General features: G+C 34.4%; 1 protein-coding gene across 1 annotated transcript in view; it reads left to right on the top strand.

Moving 5' to 3' along the window:
* LOC109832849 (kinesin-like protein KIN-14L) overlaps positions 1–19,630 on the top strand; it is a 36,282-nt gene extending 16,652 nt beyond the window's left edge. The window contains 11 exon segments of the mRNA XM_020400304.1: positions 3,058–3,249; positions 6,639–6,710; positions 8,073–8,128; positions 8,227–8,440; positions 8,945–9,136; positions 9,235–9,447; positions 9,708–10,058; positions 15,874–15,972; positions 17,728–17,868; positions 17,966–18,124; positions 18,982–19,630. Of these exon segments, the coding sequence (XP_020255893.1) occupies positions 3,058–3,249; positions 6,639–6,710; positions 8,073–8,128; positions 8,227–8,440; positions 8,945–9,136; positions 9,235–9,447; positions 9,708–10,058; positions 15,874–15,972; positions 17,728–17,868; positions 17,966–18,124; positions 18,982–19,437 (2,145 nt within the window). The 3' untranslated portion in view covers positions 19,438–19,630.

The following is a 19,890-nucleotide window of genomic DNA, read 5'->3' as shown; positions in this document are numbered from 1 at the left end:
CTTGGAATATGCTAAGTTTATGGGGTCTTTGGAGGCTTTTGGTGATCCGGATTCTCTTTCCGATAGAGGACATATGGATCCAAAGTCATGGTGGCTTCTTTATGGTGCAAGTGCTCCAAATTTGCAAGCATTGGCCGTAAAGCTTTTAGGCCAACCTTGTTCCTCTTCTTGTTGTGAACGGAATTGGAGTACGTATGGTTTCATTCACTCCTTAAAGAGGAACAAGCTAACCCCGACACGGGCGGAGGATCTTGTTTATGTTCACACCAACCTTCGTTTACTTTCTCGGAATTCGGAAGAGTATATGGAAGGGGAATCAAGAATGTGGGATATTGGTGGAGATGCCTTCGACTCATTTCAAGGAGCCGGCATGTTAGATGTTGCTGCCCTTTCTCTTGACGAGCCCACGATGGAGGCCATTGTGTTTGATGAGGATGAAAGAGTTGAATCCATAGAATAATCTTTTTGATGTTTCAACTTGAAAACTTTATTTTAAGATATGCTTTTGAGTGTAATTTTTTATATTTTTGCAATGTTAGTAACTTAGTATTTTGTAGTCATTGAACTAGTTGCAACTTGAACTTTATTCTCTTGTATTTTTATATGCTCAAGATGAAAGTAGTGAAAATTAAAAAATCTAGCCGTGTCGCCGTATCCTATTTTTTGGGGTTTTGCCGTATCCGTGTCCGTGTCCGTGTCGTGTCCGTGTCGCCGTGTCCGTGTCCGTGCTTCATAGCGTTAAATAATATTCTTCTTGTACCTTTAGAAACTTTCACTAACTGCATTAATGCTGCTGCTAAAACTCATCGGCTTCCATTTTACCTTCATATATGCTTTTTAATCTGTTTGCTTTCTTCATATATTACGGCTCATATTTTCTCTATTACTTTTGTTTGGTTTATACTTAGTACTCTTAAATACCACAACTATCTGAATTATTAGCTCAAACCTATGACAGGGCGTGATAATATATTATATATTATATAGTGATGATAGTACGGTGATATGTATATATGTATAGTATGTATACTATATATATACTAGGTATATATTGATATATGTAGTATAGTAAACCTAATATATATGTGAGAAAAAGTGGGGTATGATTTGGTTAACAAGCCAGTAAATTTGTGCTTGGTAGTGATGGGTCTCATTCGATCCACTCATTCAGGTTAGGGACCACATTAAGCCCTATTGTGATGTGGTCCCGCCCATTTGGAGATGAGTGGTGAGGATAAATGATGCCTACTAAACTACAACATCAAGTTCGTGTGGTGCTTTGGTACGTACGGGGGGTCGCAGCCAAAGCGATGACCCAGTATCTCTCTCATTCTCGTCTCTATATATAGATATATATATATATATATTTAAAATATACTATATATAATATATATGAGCATCATGGGTATACTGGTACCAAAACATAAAATGTGCTCTGGAGTGAGCGTGTCAAATCCCCTCCAGCGTCATTCAAATGTGGGAACAAATTCACATGGGTCTTGTAGTGGATGGGATGTGACACAATCATCTACAGCCAGAATTATGTGCTTGGACAAGTATACCCAATTTCTCATATATATTATTATATATATATAATATATATATAATATATATATAATTTTTATGATGCTGCATAGGTTTGAGCTAATAATTCGAGATTAGTTGTGTGAATAATATAAACCAAAACAAACAGTAATAGAGACATAGATATATATATATATGATTAATATATATATATTATATTATATATATAATATATAAATATATAGAAAATGGCGAAACTTGGTAGCCAAGTTGCTTCAAACAACTTGTAAGTGATGGCCGAATCTTGACCCTACATCTACATTGAGTTGGTGAAGGGTGGTTGAGCTTATCGTTTCGAGGTTAGTGATGTAAAGGGTCAAGATTAATCACATCACTACCGAAAGTTGTTTTAGAACAACTGTAACATGTTTCCATATTTCTCATATATATATATATATATATCCTATTATATATATATATATATATATATATATATATATATATATAAACCTCATATTTCAAATTCCAACTGAATGCTATATTAAGGCAGATCTATCAGACACTTTGACTCCTTGATATTATTAAACTCGATAATATAGTGTTGTAGTTAATTACCGGAATTTTAAAACTGATATTCTAAACTTTTATTTTCCATTATCCTTAAATCAGATTAGCAATTAAAATAGCACTTTAATTTAGGTTGGTGCTACATCAGATATTTTATAATATGCATTTTGATCGAGTCTTGCCCTAATCTTCATTAATTATTCAAAACAGATAGCTTGCTAAATATTATCAATTTTATTTATGATTCTTTTTATTAAGTATTTCTTAATTTTCTCTAAGCCAACGATACGTACAATCCGATAATTCCAATCTGAAACCACTGAGAATCCTGGAGTTCCCGATAATGTTATCAGAAGAGCAGAATCAAAACTACGATCAATATTGAAATTTTAAGGACTTCACCCAGGTGAGAATATGTCCTTTATTGTTGAGTAAGGTTGAGGATAAGGCTTTACTTTAAAGGGTTTCTCATAACTTGCTGGACTATGATCCTAGAAAACTAGATATGCTGTAACTGTGTTTTATGAGACCTCTTGCCCTACTTCCAGCTACATCCAGATGGAACCATGATCATCAATCCAATGGATGAAACATGTGATGAATATTATTCTAATTTCTAAAGATGCCATTAACGAAATTGTGGTTTCATCCAGATGGTAAAGCTTCCATTCTCTTTAGTAAATGTACTTTGTGAGTGAGATACTCCTTGTCAATAGATTGTTCCATATATTTGAGATCTGTTATTGAATCATCGACGTCAACCTTGGGTCCTTTAAAACTTGTATCGTTTGAGATATTATTTATTTTTCTTGGATATCTGTATAAACTTTCTGGTGTTTTTACATGTTAATTTATCCCAGACTTCAAGTTTTAGCAAGAAACTGTGATGGTAGACATACACTCTCTATTTTTTTCTGTTGAAACAATAATTTCATTATTTGATCTTCAATACAAATCTTTATGCAGGCTAAAATTAAGGCCATTGAATCACAACTCAGTGAGGCTCTTCATGCTAGTGATGCCAGGTCTACTGTCGGTTCAGAATCTGGATCTTCAGGGGTTCTTTCAACTCCAAAACAAGTGGATAATACTGCTGAATCTTCAGGGGTTACTAGGAAGCTCGAAGAAGAACTGTCAAAGAGAGATGCGCTAATTGAGGTTCGGTATGACTGGCTTGATTTTTTTGTTCCCAAGTGTATTGTCATAGAATGTTGATGAATTTCAATAAATCTGTGGTAGCATTATTTCTCGTCTATCACAGTCAGCAGATCTGATTGCAATTTGGATTGCCGGCATCATCTACCTGTTGTCATTGGAAAGTATTGTTCATGTTGATGATATTTGGGGCATGGATTAATCATTTGCGATGAATTTTTGTTTGTATGTATTTCATTGTAAAGTGCAGTTACCACTCACTAACTGTCCTTAATTCTAACCCACTTGCTTAGACGTTGAACTGAGTTGAGTCAAGTTTAGTTGGATGAAGCTGTTTAAATTACCTGATTGAGTTTAGGGTTAATTCTAAGGAGTAGAGCGACCAACCTTATATGACAAAATCAACTTTTATCTGAATAACAAGGAATCTTTAATCCACATTGTCATATTACGTGTACAAAACTACCAAGATTACAGAAAGCGCTAGGTGGTCTAGGCTTCGGACCGGCACCTAGAGCCTAGGTGCCTAGACAGGACTTAGGTGTTTTCCTATTTTTTATTACAATCAAAGTTATTGAAAGCGCTAGGCACATGCCAACTTGGTGCCTAGCACCTTGGCGCGAGGCCTAGGAGGATTTTTTTTTTTAATTTAAGTGGTGTCGGAGGAGGTTTTGTTGAAGGTCGGAGGAGTTAGAGGAGATGTTTGTAGTCGGTGGAGGCTGCCAGAGGAGTTTGGAGGAGGTTAGAGGATGTAGAGGCAAGTCAGGCAACAACAAAGAAAATCACGACCAAAATCTAAACGGTGCAGTCCGCGTAAGCGGTCTCTGCTCCCTAGGCGATCCCAACACGAAGGCGGGTGTCCTAGGTACTGCTTGGGCCTAGGCAGGAGCATTTTAAAACATTGAAAACTACAACGAACTATGAAAATAAAACTGGTCTAATGTTCAGTTGCTTTTTTAGTGTGTTGTTAGTTGTAATCTTCAGTTGTTTTTTGTTATAGTTTGTTGTTTTACTTCAACCTTTTGTTCTTTTGAGCTTAGTTTTGTCAATTAATCGTAAGCCTTAATGTGGTGCATGTTCACACCAATTTTCAAATTCACATCCAGAATTGGGGGTACCATTGATGATCAAATCCTTGATCAGTGCTACTATTTAGTGGTCTCTGCAACCTATTTTGCCTTCACAGTTACAAAATTACCAATTGTTATAACTGCCAATTGTTACAAAAGCTTTTACATTTTTCATCTACGATTATGTAACTGTTGTCTCTTTCAGAATGACGTCATAATCTCTCACCACATTTGAAACAATGTATCCTACCTTTTTCTATTCTTTCTCTAAGTTGTACACCTATTCTATTTCTCGTTAGTCGTTACTGTCTCCTGATTGGTTTCTGAACTGCGTGGGAGACTTGGAAGTCAAAATAAGAACCTAAGATGTGAAGTCTCAATAAAGTTGACACAAGAGTGTCAATTATCCTTTTCATTCGTTTTATCTAGCTTATAACCTTCAAACTCTTCTCAAAAACATTCATATCATATCTACTCCATCCATCACTCTGGATCAGTCTTCTGCCTCTCTGAGTCTGGTCACGTTTGTTCGAGCCTAAGCTAGTTATTAACGTCTATGTCTGGTGGTTTCTTTCTCTTTATTTGGTTGTTGATTTTTGTTTTAAATACTGTTTGGGCCTAGTATTTGTTCACTGCACTAATTGCACTCTATAAACTTTGGGATGCAAATCAAGTGATTTATGGATCTAATAATCTATTACTCAATTATACTAAAACCTAACTGATAGTTTTATTTGCAGTTTAACTTCTTCATATTGTGATTGCAAGAGAAACTGAACATTTTTCTATCCTAGTAGATTGCAAGTAAAGGCTCTTAAAGGTTTATGTTAGGTGATCAAAGATCTGTAATCTTGTAAAGAGATCATTTTCTTTACTAGTTTTTGAATGAAAGAACATTGACATTGCTTGATGTATGGATTCTACACAACTATTTAACTAACTAGATAGCATGATAATCTTTCCAAGTATGCAATTTTGTGTGTTGCTATTACTAGAACTCTTGTCTTTGTCAAATTCTTAGTACATTGCACCCTTAAGAAGATCAAGAAAGCGCTTGAAAAGGAACCCATAACACCTGCAGTGGATGTCGAATTCACTTGGTTCATGAAATTCTACTAACATGTTGCAACTGTTTGCTCTGCATCTATCCTCTTTAATGTTTATTTAGGCAAGAGGATGTAATTACACCGCTTCTTTGTATTTCAGTGTTTTCTGAGGTTTTGTTTGGAAGATAATGCTTGTAGAGGCTTATGTTTTTTTTATCATGTTACTTTTGCAGCGTTGATGAAATCATAGTCAACGCCTCTAGTTAGTTGAGTCTATATTTATTTGTTTTAAGTAGAAAACAACAGTACTGGGTGAAATAACTCATTAAACTTGTTGAAATCGCAAATCATTATTTTAACGAGGTTTAACCTTAAATGATTGCATGATAAGAAATTTTTGGTTCCCATAAACTTCAAACTTTATTTATGGTCTAAGCTGTCCTAATTGGCCAAAAACAATGTTTGCTTTGGCGTAAGATTGGGTCCATAGACTTAGCTAGGGCTAGTAATGTCTCACATGATCTGGTTTTTGATCAGTATTATTGATATATGAAAATATATAGCTATTTTTTATTTCTCAGACCCAAAAGTTTACACGAGTTAATGGAGCATGATATATTGCAATCCTATTTCGAACCTGTTTCTTAGCAGTAGTGTTTTGATATCATGTTTTGTTTAGCAAATCCTAGCATATGTATAACCGACTGTCAATATCTTGTGCATTAGACTCTGTCCTTCATCTAGTGATAGTAGGTGCCAGTACTGGGACTCAAAAAAAAAAGCTATTTGTTTATGAATCAAATCTGCACTGAGTGCATAATAAGTTTTAAGAATAAAATCTGTAATTTCTAGGTGGATTGATGCTGCCATAGCGTTTAACACATGAGCTTGGTAACAGAAGCCTATTTCTGCACCAGGATGTTGTCAGTAAGTATAATGAATAGTAGGATAGGTTCCGACTTCTGCCTGACAGCAGACAACCTATTGATTTGTTATACCATCTACTCATTTCTTCTATCAGTTATTGCATTCTAGGTAAAGCCTGTTTGTTAATAGTGTATATATGACATCTTTTGCACATGCTTGATAACTTCTTTCTGAATTTAGATGCATATGCAGTAAGTGATGATCTTTATTACTCTAATTTTCTAACTTTTTTGTTCTACCATTTGTATAATTCTATATATTTTTTTGGGAAATACCTTTTTTTGGTCAAATTTTTATGTAATAACTAGTTTTCCATGGTTTATTGCTGTTAATTTTGTTATTCCTGCAGAAGTTACACAAGGAGAATGAGAAGCTGTTTGACAGATTGACTGAGAAGGCATCATTGAGTGGATCACCACAGGTTTATTCTCTTAACACTTATTTACGATTGTCTTATTTTCATCGATGTTCTCACTCATTCAAGCTATTTGAGTAACATGGATCATTACTATTCTCCTTTTGGACATTTTATCCTAAAATTTAGCGGTTTACAATGTTTGGAAGGCAAAATTATTAAGGAATATCACTAGGTTGGGCAGGATCCAAAAAAACATTCTTAGAGGGGTGGATGACAAGCATTTATTTATCTACAAATAAAAATATAATATTATAAAACTATAGTACTCAATGAGAATGTAACTCCATACACTTCATCAGCTTCATTGTGTCATATTTATGGATTGCCTGCAATGAATCCATATGTGTTTCATGTTTGAACGAGAATCTACTTTTGAATGCCAGGCTAAACTCAAATAGACTGCTAATTTGTTTAGTGATTATATAATTGGGGGTTGGGATGCAAAAATTTTAAAACTATATGGGGCAGATTGTAAGTTTAGAAAGCCTTACAGGAAAATTTTCATATAAGCGTATGGTTAAAATAAAATTTTCATAGTAATTGGGGCGTGCAGCTGGGCCGACGCCGCCCGCCCCCCCCCCGCCCAAAAAAAAAAAAAAAAAAAAAAAAAGGTAATATGTAAAATCCGCTCCTGGGCATGACTACTTCTGATATTGTGATAAGGCATCTTTACTTGTTTGGTCAGAATCTAAAGTTTCACTCCATCCATTATGTATAAGAAACACCATATCAAATTTTCCCAAAAAGTAGTTGAAGGTTTGGTAGTCTTCCTGAAAAATTTTTAGTTTCTTCAACATTTTAATAAAGATATATTCTGGTAAATTTTAGGTGGGATGTTTGAGAATTTTTTTTAAAGATGTGACCACAAAAACTTTGGTCATGTCTCTTCAAATCATATTGCTCTATTTTAAACTACTTTTAGGTCTTTCATGATCACCGAATTCTGTTGAGTTGTACCTTTCAGTGGGTTATATTCTTTGAAATACTAAATCCTCTCTAAAGTACATTTTTACTTTTAAGCATATTCTTTGACATCTTTGGTGGTTATGTTGACATTGACATCTTTGGTGGTTATGTTGACTCTTTAAACTAAAGTAGAATATGCAATGTGATGGTTATAGGGATCTTTCTTTGACATTTTTTTATTAAATTATGCGACCAAAAAGTAGCTTCTTTCTGAGAATCTGGAAAAAAGATTGTGCCAGTTTTGATCAATCACACTTGAACTCTGTGTCTGGAACTCATGGCAATGCTAAGAACATTGCTGAACATTCCTACTACATTTTATTTGTATAAGACTGGTTCAATTAAATTATACAAATTAAATCCTGTAGTTTGATTTCTTATCTTAAATATTTGCCATAGGTTTCAAGTCCTTCTACAAAAAGGCTAGCAAACCCACAGTCACGCGACATGAACAGGTACAATGTGTAATCAAATATTTTTTTCCAAACAATTAATATTTTTGTCATTTTCTAGCTTACTTGAAATGTATATTCATTTCTTATGTATATTGCAGGAGAGACAGTAGCAGTGGGCGCTCCCTGGATGTTCTCCCACCTGCAGTGAGCCAGGGAAAAACTGAAAGCACAGGAGCACTAGTGAAATCAGGCACTGAAAAAGCAAAAACACCTGCTGGAGAATATCTTACTGCTGCCCTGATGGACTTTGATCCTGATCAATTTGAAAGCTTTGCTGCTATTGCTGATGGTGCAAACAAGCTCTTGATGCTGGTATTTTTACTAGATGTTCAAAATCAGTAGTTTGTTTCATTACTCTTTTCAGTAATGTTGATTTAGGTGTGAAGAATTTCGTCACCTTGTTGCATAATATTGATACCTTAGGGTGAGATGTGTTTTCAGATAGGCAACTTAGCTTGGACCTTTATTTCAGCCCTAAAGCCAATAGGCAGGGTAGATATGGATCCAAAGATATGAAAGTCCTATTGCAGTATATTCGATATGGCCTCATACGATCAAAGAGAAGAATTTGTGACTGAGGCTATTCCGTGAAACATTCTAAAACAGTAAAACTATGAACCTAACAATTTTAATGCTGAATTTCTGTTGTGTAACAATTTTAATATATTCATCTATTTTATTGATGGGTTACAAGGCTTCTCAGACTTTTTTCCTAGCACAAAAAACAAACCTTCTTGATGTCCAACTCCTTAGACACGTGCACGCACATGTTTGCAGATGCTTTCTTTTAAAAAGAGTTGCCTTACTATATTGCAGGTTTTGGCCGCAGTAATTAAAGCTGGCGCTGCACGGGAACATGAGATTCTCGCTGAAATCAGAGATGCAGTTTTTTCATTTATTCGTAAAATGGAACCAAAGAGAGTAATGGATACCATGCTAGTTTCTCGGGTTAGAATCTTATATATAAGGTCATTGCTCGCTAGATCACCAGAGCTGCAGTCCATCAAAGTAATATAATCTTCGATGTTGGCATCTACTTTTGTTTACTCAGCTTTCCATTTTATATAGTTACAGAATACTCTTCTAACTATTCTCTCTTTTTGAAGGTTTCTCAAGTGGAACGTTTTCTTGAGAAAGCTAATCATGGACGAAGTAGAAGTTCCAGCCGTGGTAGTAGTCCAGGCAGGTCTCCTGTTTACTATGATTCTAGGAGTGCTTTGGTTGATGAACATCATATTCACAGCTTTAAGGTCAATATAAAACAAGACAAGAAATCAAAGTTCTCATCAATCGTCCTAAAGCTTCGAGGAATCGACCAGGTACAGATGTTGATTTATCTGTTAGGCATTAGTATTTTTATTTTTCTGAATGATTATAATTGTGATGGACAATACATTCTATAGGTAGTAACTTGATATTGTTGGAGTGCTTGCACATTGATTTTCCTGAAAATTGTAACAACTTAGACAAGTCTAAGTCTAATAACACAATTGAGTTTCTGGTGAAACTTTTTTTGTTATCCTGCTTTGGTAAAGCATTAGACGTACTTATTTTTTTACCTTCATTTTATATCTTGCAGGAAACTTGGAAGCAGCATGTAACTGGCGGCAAGCTCCGAGAAATTACTGAAGAAGCTAAAGCTTTTGCGATGGGGAACAAAGCTCTTGCTGCTCTCTTTGTTCACACGCCAGCTGGTGAGCTGCAGCGTCAAATACGATCCTGGCTTGCTGAAAACTTTGATTTTCTTTCTGTCACTGAAGGAGATGCTGTTGGAGGCACTACTGGACAGTTAGAACTTCTGTCAACTGCAATTATGGATGGATGGATGGCTGGTCTTGGTGCTGCACAACCTCCTAGCACTGATGCTTTAGGCCAGCTGCTAGCTGAATACACTAAGCGGGTTTACACTTCACAATTGCAGCATCTGAAGGTCCAACTTAGAGCAGTCCACTTATTTTTCCTATGGTGACCTTTTTTTCTGTTCTTGCCCATCTCCCACATGCGTATGTTAATCACTCTTTGGTGTCTGCCATGCTTTTTTTACCAATTAGTTCTACACGTTTCTGGTAAACGTTCCTATATAAGAGACGTACTACAACATCCGCATAACTAGTCCGAGACATGGTTATGAAAAATATGCACTTTCACTAAAATTAGTCTGTACCTTATACATGGAAATGCACTAATCCAATTGACACATGACTATTCATACCATATAAAAGTTACTTCATCGGCATCAAATAGTTTTACCACATGTTGAAAATCTTGGCTCTTTTTCGAAGGAATGGTATAATGTCCTGTCACAATAGGCTTACATTATTTTATGTTGACGTCAAACTCTTCTTGCATTAGTTGTAATTATTTTATGGCCGCAAGGGTAAGGTTACTGCCTTGTGAGGTCAAGGTTTCGAGTCTCAGAAACAACCTCTCTGCTGTCCACATGCAGGGGTGTGACTGCATACATCCAGGGCCGTACCTAGGAATTTTGGGGCTAAGGAGAAATATTAGATGAGGCCTAAGTGATACAACTCATAATAGATTTTATCTCATTCTTCTTACGTTTTAAGCTGCAAAATTACTAATTAAAGTTTTGTATTCAATATTTTCTAACATATTATTTTTGATAGATAATACTGCTAAACCATTCAATCTATTTTGTAACATGGTCGATCTTAAATAAGATTTAAGTAATTTTAATTTTAAAAAACTTCTTTCAGCGGAAGCAATTGTTACGGTTATAGTCAATAATACACGATAAATAATACAAGTATTTGGAAAAAAATCTAACCACTTTATATAGTTCAACACTTCAATTGGATTATTAATCTCTACTTTTAAAATTTTCCTAAGCACTCTCAATTTTGAAAACAAATCAAGTCCATTAATATCTAAATGTTCATCATGTTTTAGTGTATTTTTGAGATTAAGACAATATTCTTTCAATTCAATATCATCTAAAGCTTTTAATTTTTTCAAATCAAACAAAAAACCAATTTTTTTCATACGTTTTAAATTGTTCAAACCTACTTTCAATTGAGCTAAGCGATTTATCAACTATGTATAAGAAATATTCAATACGAAAAGATTCTTCAGCGTTAAATATTGTTTCATTACCAATATTTTCATCAAATTGTTTTTTCTATGAATTTTACGTTTTTCACGAAATATAGGCTGTACGTTCATTTCATTAGCAAGTTCTTTAGTTGAATTCAAAGCAGACATAAAACCATTTTGTCTATAATTTTCTAAATATACAATAAGACCTTTTAATTGATCTATGATAATATCAATATGCTTATCTTTAGATTGTAAGATTTTTTTAATAACTGAATTAACAGCAAACAATATGTCATACCAAATATTCATAGCTAATAAGAATTCAAAATTTTCAATCTCATAAGTTGCTAAGCTATTAGCTTCACTTTTTATCTTTGGATATTCACTAATTTCTGCTAATTGAATCAAAGCAGCTCTTATATTTGGAGCTTGAAATTTTATTGCTTTAACACTTTCAATCCGAATTTTCCATCTAGTTTGAGATAAAGATTTAACGGATAACTTGCATCCATTATCTCCTAAAAATTTTCGTCGTTTAGTAGAGGAAGCAAACAACGAGTATATACGTTGCAACACTTCAAAAAAAGAAATAGCTCTAGGACATGAATTAGCTATATCACATAAGACTAAATTTAAATTATGACAACCAAATGATGTGTAGAATACTCTAGGATTTATATCTAATAGCCTCTTTTGCACTCCATTGTGTTTTCCTTTCATATTAGATCCATTATTATAACCTTACCCTCTTATTTCTTTAACATCAAGTTCATATTTTTTCAAAATACTTAAAAGTTCATCAAAAAGGCCTTTGCCTGAAGTATTATCTACTTTTAAAAACTCTAAAAAGTATTCTTCAATCTTTATTGGACTTGTTGAAGTATCAACACATCTTAAAATAAGAGTCATTTGTTCTTGATGACTTGCATCTGGAGTAGAATCAAGAATAACTGAAAAATATTTTGCTTATTTTATTTTTTTTAATGATAATTTTTTTTTAATTTCAGAAGCTAGCAACTCTATTAGTTCATTTTGCATTTTATGACTAAGATAATGATTTTGAATTTTACCTTCTTGAACACGTTTAACATGTTCTTGCATTATGAGATCAAATTCCGCTATCATTTCAACTAAGCTTAAAAAGTTTCCCTTATTTTTTTCATATATCTTTTCTTTTGTTCCTCGAAATGCAAGATTATTTTTTGATAGATGTTTTACTATAGCAATAAGTCTTAGCAAAACTTTTTTCAAGTGTTCTTTTTCTTTATTAATTTGTTCTTGAATGTTTTTATCTATTGTCTTATTTTTTTATAATCTTACTTCTAAATTCACTCATTTACACATATTAGTGATATGTTCATGACTTGTTTCATGATTTTTATTTTTATATCCAAGATTTTTCCAATCTCTAGTACCTTCGTTAACTGACTGACTTATACTAGATTTTAAACTAAATAATTTGCAACAAAAACAATAAACTCTTATCTAAATCTTTTGAGTAAACTAACCACCTTCTTTGATGTTTTTCTCCAATTGACAATTTTTGTATGTAATATGATGTAGAAAAGTGTCTATTATTTTCATCTTTAGAAAAATCTACTTCTTCATATTTAATTGGGCCTTTTTCAACTATTAGATCTATAAAATTTTGATCAATACATTTCCATTGTCCAAGATCATAAATATTGATAAGAATTGAATTTAATATCTCATTCATCTCTAAATTTTTTTCTTGGCCCTCATGTGAATTTTCTTTATATTCTTCATTAAAATTAGGAGTACTATCTTTTTCTTCTTGAATATTATTATCATTAATATCATTATTTTGTCCTAAATTCTCAACATATTCTTCTAATTCATTCTCAAGTAAAGATTCATCTTTAATATCATTATTTTGTCCTAAATTCTCAACATATTCTTCTAATTCATTCTCAAGTAAAGATTCATCTATTCTTTCTTCTTCTGTTGAAGTTGATGTAACATTATCTTTATTACTAAAAATAAATTTATCAAGAGCTCCTTGTTGAGACCGAATTAATTTTTCAACTCTTTTTCTTTTTTTTTTAAATTTTTGACAACCAATTTCATATTTTTTATTAGGCGTGCTTTCAAAATATAAAATAGCAAATAAAAAACTTTCAATGTATATCTACAATATCTCTAATTAAGCATAAAATTAATATGAATAATAAAGAAAATTAAATAGTTTTAGTTAGAAAGATAGAACCGGAGTTTGTTTTGGGAAAATAACTCAGGTCTGGACGCCGCCTTTTTCCGATGACGAGACAAAGCCCAGGATGTGAGCTGTGAACGGTAATAGGCTAACGGCGATTGGTTCAGTGAGGTTATCAGCAACGGCTGCCAGGCTGCGGTGATCTCGAGATAGAGAGGGAAGAAGAGAGAGATTGACGAGAGATGGAGATCAGCCGATCAGGGTAGGGTTGAGCTGTTTGGTGGAAGCTTGACTGCTTGAGAATGAGAGAGAAAGGGCGTCGCTTTGGTAAAAAAGATGAGAGAAAGGGAGTCGGTTTAGTTTATTTAAAGAAGGAAAGTGGGTGAGAACCTCTTATTTAATTAAGGGATATGAAGAAAAGTCTTTTCAACTTCATATAACGTTAAAATTTAGCCTTTTAGATAAATGATAACAGCTAAGAGAAATTAAGTGGGTGGGCCCTACTCAGGATGAGGCCCAAAGCAGAGGCCTTGACTGCCTAAGGGTAGGGCCGGGCCTGCATACATCTAACACTCTCCAGAGCCCACAATGGTGGGAGCCATGTGGACTGGGGCGCCCTATCTTTCTAGCCGTATTCGTGATGTGTTCTATACATTGTTTGCCAAGTTGTTTTTATTGAAGAGAATAGAGGGGATAATTCTAAAGTTAAAATGTGGAAAGGTGATTTAATTAACATGATAAAGAAATGAATGCAACTATCAAAACTATGAAAATAGATGTAAGTTCATATTATTGACCAAGAAGAGATAAGAATGGCCGTGTTCATTGCACAGAATTAACCATTCATCATCCGAGTGAAATGAAATATGGAGAATATTGTGCATAGAAATGTGGAGAAGCGCTTCTAAAGTACTATGTGAAGTGTCGAATACCCATGAAGTTTAAGGCAACTTTTTATAAAATGCCTATATTATCCTTGATTCTTTATTGATAAGAATGTTAGCAACAAAGGAACAAGCTACTGAAAACGGGCGTCAGTGACATGAGAATGTTGAGATGGATGACCAACACAAGAGAAAGATAACAAAATGAGTGAATCTGTGAAGCTTTGGTATGTGCAGCATAAACCAACAAGTGCATTATGGAGGGAGTATCTGGGACTGGGGAGTAAGGTGACTAAGGCAGTGAAAAGGATATTATTGTGCTAATTAGCTGGAAATGGGCTACCCAATTTTTATATGACAAAGTTTGACTGATGAGATCATCTGCGTGAGTGATGGTGTGACACTAGCAAATTTGAAGACTGCTTTCAATTCTATTTATATTTATGATTCTCAAGTTTGTATTTTCACTTTTGCACGTAGCTGGATTGAACTGGGCCAATTTCACTAAATTGTTGTGGGCCTAAACAAGTCTCTTATCAATTTTTAAGCATCTGTTGCTAAACATATTTTTTGTTAGTTAAACAGCCTTCTTTTTTTTGAACTTTCCTTTCTTTCTTTCTTTCTCGTTCATTTTTTTCTTTCTTTCATTATTTCTGTCTGGAATATTGCTTGTTAAGCCTGGTGTCTGAAGAACTAAATCCAGCAGTAAATGTTAGTTGAAGAGGTTACAGGCACAAATATCTTGGATCCTTTTTGTTCATCAGTTTAATTTGACAAGTTATTTATGATGTAATGAGAATGTCACCTATGATGTTCTTTGCAGTGAAATATTCAAAAGTTCGCAGTGGAATGTTACACATCTCCTTTTGAGAATTGTTATTATTATTATTGTTCGTTTCTACAGTTAGCTTTAATGGAGAATTTTTTTTATTTGACATTGAAAGAAAACTGCCACTTAGGTTTTTATTTTTTTGGTTATTATTGTTGGATTGTACTATGAAGAGAAAGGGATTAGGTTTTTTGGATATTATATTTGTTTCAAGACTTGCCTCTATACCATATAAAATTCGAGCAGAAAAGAACTACTAGTAAATACTACGAAGTATATGTCCTTGAAATATACATACATATTACATGCCTAATAATCATAGATATATGCATTTATGTAATTTGTAGATATATAATGTATTTATGCGCACACAAAGGAGTACATCTGTATATGTATGTAAGCATTAATCACCAAAAGTAAAATATAGGTCTATCAGTTTCACCCAAAATCAAACTGAAACTTGAAAGTTGGAACGGAAAATTCTAGGTACTGAAACTTGAAAGTTGGAACGGAAAATTCTAGGTACTGAAACTTGAAAGTTGGAACGGAAAATTCTAGGTACTGAAACTTGAAAGTTGGAACGGAAAATTCTAGGTACTGAAACTTAATGGAGCTTATGAAACCTAGATGTTCAAAACGGGACCATTTTCTCATATCTTTGGATATCTTGACATTGCAAATATTTTTGTCCATGGAAACAATATATTTTGTATCTCTTATTTTATGTACATTACAAGCTTGAATGCAAATTTTAGGTGATATTTTAGAAACTAACCTCTCTATAATGCCTTTTTTTAATTAGGATATAGCAGGTACCTTGGCCACAGAGGAGGCAGAAGATTTTGCTCATGTAAATAAACTAAGATCTGCTTTGGAGTCGGTTGATGTCAAGAGAAGAAAGGTGGTTGCATGCACGTCTTACTTTCCCTCATCAAGTTATTTACTTTTCTTTGTGTATGGTCTGGTTAATGGTTTCTGTTATAGTAATTAGTGATTAGGATGTTTGGATATTTTAAATTTTAAGTATTTATTCAAAATTAAATATTTGAAACCGATATGGAGGGCGAAGTTTGTATAAGATTGGATATGATAGAAAGATTTAAGATAAGATCTTTAAAAGAGTGGAGAAAGTTCAATTAAGACAGATTCTTGAGAGAGTGTGTAAGAGAAACAAAAAATAATAGGAGAGAGAAAAGGAGTGATTACGCTACTGCTTCTGCTTCTACTGTTGAAAGAAGTCCAAAGACACTGACTTCTACGTACCACAACATTTTATTTGTGCTTATATTAGAGGTCCTTTCATGAATTGATTACCAAACACTTAAATTTTCTGGAAGGCGCTTATTTTCTTTAGAAGTGGTGACAGTACTTACATAAACAAACTCAAACATACCCTCAATATTGTCAAGAGTCGGTCGGCTCTCTACATGAGTACACCAGAAATGAGCATTCCAAACCATTTTTCATCATATATGGGATAAGATAGAATAGCTAACCTCGGTATGTGCTGTGCACATGCAATTAATTGTTTGTAAATCACATAGAAGTGTATGAACAAGTCATAGTTCAGCTGTATGAGGATGTATATGGAAAAAAGTGACAGAAGGACAATATTTGCATGTATATTATGCTGTAGTTTCAACTTTCACATGGGCACAAAATTGCAGGTCTAGAAATACACTTGTAGGTACTTATGTCGAGTAAAAAATTTGCACCGAGCAACACTAGGTGTCTTAAGGGATTGAAATAACTAGCTATCAATGTTATCCGTTGAACATGTCCTAATTGAATGTGACACAGTTATTTTCTGTATCAGAACTGACAAGAATGGAGATTAAATATGTTTGTGAGATCTTCAGATACGGGTTTGTGGGCTCTTTTTCTGAAATTCTGTTGAATTCTAACGTACGGTCAGTCACTACTTGTTGGATCACACGAATCATGAGCACTGCTTCAGATAAATGCCTCCTCAGGCTACTTCACCTTCAATAAAACAAATTATGTGGTCAGAGACGGTGTAGTTTCATGCATTTACATTCATGTTCAAGATAAAAGATTTGTATGATACAGCATGCTTGCTCAGGCAAATTCCACCCTCAATAAAACAAATTGGGAGATGATGCATTTTAATGCATTTATGTATGTTACAGCATGCTTTCTCAATATGCTACCTAGATGGACGTTGTTGCAATGTCATTCTGTGTACTGAAACCACACAGTTTCATACAGAGCTGTTCCTGCTTTATGCAACATGTTTAAATCTACTGTTTTTTTTTCCTGGGCAAGCAATCTATATGTCTGCGCAGTCTGTTATTTCTTATAGCCTTGTAAAAATTGTGTTTCCTGATACTATCATGGCAGTGAATGCTTCTTGGCCTCTGGCTCCAAAGTAGGCTAGAGAATTTAATTACCTACTATCACTTTAATCAACCAACTTTGGGTGATTTGTGTCACGTTAGCAGTTTCATTATGTACACTGTTCTTTTTGAAAATGGTAACATTTTTCTTATTTCTAATAGTTGTATCTTCTTGACGTGAACATTCTACTTTCAAGTCATCAACTTGGCACAATACTCTGTTTTCTTGTTTGAAATATTCGTCGAAGTTGCATTGTTTTCATAAGTATTGTAAGCTTGCTGCAACTTCCTATTTTCAGATTTTGCAACAAATGCGAAGTGATACTGCCTTGTTAACAAAAGAAGAAGGTGGTTCACCAATCAGGAATCCTTCCACTGCAGTTGAAGATGCTCGGTTGGCATCTCTCATATCTCTGGATGGCATGCTTAAACAAGTCAAGGTCACTCCTGCTGACTTTGATTGATTTCTGCATGATTCAGTTTGCGCATTTCTTTTATTTGATATCTAAATAATGGAAAACTGACCTTATGCCACAGGAAATAATGAGACAAGCATCTGTAAGCTCCCTGACCAAGACCAAGAAGAAAGCATTGTTAGCTTCACTTGATGATCTCACAGAAAGGATGCCTTCACTTCTTGATATTGATCATCCTTGTGCCCAGAAGCAGATTTTAGATGCTCGCAGAGTAGTAGAGGTATGCTCTTCAAGTGATTGTATCATCCTAAAAGACTGCCTTCTTTAGTTCTGAACCCTAATGTTTGGTTTTTGGTTTAATATGCATAGATTTTAGACCCGTAATTATTTATAACATATCATTTTGGTAAAATTACACTTGTAAGAAAACCTTTCCTCCATTGATGACATCTCTGCAATACTAGAGTAGATAACAGACTCTCTAATGTAATTTTTTTGTCATCTCCCTGTAAGAATGCTCTTGCAATTTTGCTTTGAATCGACAATGATGTTTGACTGATAAAATCCATTATAGTACTCTGAACTCGATGTGTCGTCTCTCCGGGGTTCCTATAAGAGGTGTCCTAGAAAACAATTAAGTACAAGAAGAGTGAAAATATCGTTTTTCCTCTTATCTTGCGGTGGACATCTGCACACACAGACACATCTTATGGTGAGCTTCCCATATAAACTGATCTATAACTGTGAACAACCATATATATAGTTCATATTCCTCACACATGACCTCAGCTGTTCCCAAAGGTAAGTCCCTTGGCTAAAGGGAGGCCCTTGTGTCACAAAGCTAGTAGCATTCTGGCATAAAAGGAATCATAGCCTACAATCACGTACTACATGCATATTTCCTTGTGCTCCTCAAGGAGAGTTACATTTACACCCAACATACGATTTATGAAATGCTTTCGAGTTGCAAATATATAAGAAGTTCAGAACAATAAAAGTCATATGGATAACATAAATTGAGTTCAAGAGTTTAGTACTGCCCATCACAATTATTCTTTATTAAATTTTTTTAGTAAAACTCAATAAAGAGTAATCATTCAGTACTTAATAAGTTTTCCGCATCCTGATTATGAGCAGTCCATACCCGAAAATGATGGTAATACCAATGAAGAATCGAGAGCACTCCAACCCTATGTGGCAGATTCAATGTCCAGCAGGGAGACTGAAGTGACTCAGTGGAACGTGCTCCAGTTTAACACAGGTTCAACAACTCCATTCATCATTAAGTGTGGAGCAAACTCCAGCTCTGAGCTAGTGATTAAAGCAGAGGCAAAAGTTGACCCAAAAGGCAATGAGATCATTCGAGTCCTTCCAGGGCCGTCAGTCCTTGCTGATATGAGCTTTGAGGAGATCAAGAATGTTTTTGATCAGTTGCCTGAGGCTATAAGCCTCTTGGCCCTTGCTCGAACAGCTGATGGTACTAGAGCCCGATACTCGAGACTGTACAGAACTTTGGCTTTAAAAGTTCCTTCTCTGAAAGATCTGGTCTCAGATCTGGAGAAAGGGGGGATGTTGAAAGATGCCAGGTCCTGAATGTATGAGCATATTGTACTTGATGGTCCTGTAACTTATGTAAAATTGCACGATTGTCAACCTCGAAGAGTACCAAGGTTTTCACATCCTGTAATTTATGTAAAAGTTGTATTTCCATTTTTTTTCTTTTTCAATTAAGCATAGTGCTTTATTATCAGATCTGATTAGTAAATGGGGACTAACTATTGGTACATCGATGTTTTGCGGTGAGAGAATCAGCCCCACCAGGATGTTGATTTGCTTGCTGGCTTTGTTGGTTATATTTAAAATCAGGGGATTTAGTAAACCTATAAAATTGAAATCTCATTATTTTCTATATGATGCAATACGGATGTTAAGTTTTTCCGAGCAAGCACTTGGTTGACTTCAGTTCACAGTATTGATGTTGAGGATGGTATTGGTGGTGAACGCATGCTAACGGTTACGAAATAAGAGTGAAATTGCTGCAAAGTT

Source organism: Asparagus officinalis, chromosome 3 (genome assembly GCF_001876935.1).
Source record: "Asparagus officinalis chromosome 3, Aspof.V1, whole genome shotgun sequence".
NCBI classification, from domain to species: domain Eukaryota; kingdom Viridiplantae; phylum Streptophyta; class Magnoliopsida; order Asparagales; family Asparagaceae; genus Asparagus; species Asparagus officinalis.
The sequence above is the reverse complement of the archived record's forward strand: the minus strand, read 5'-3'. Positions and strand labels throughout refer to the sequence as shown.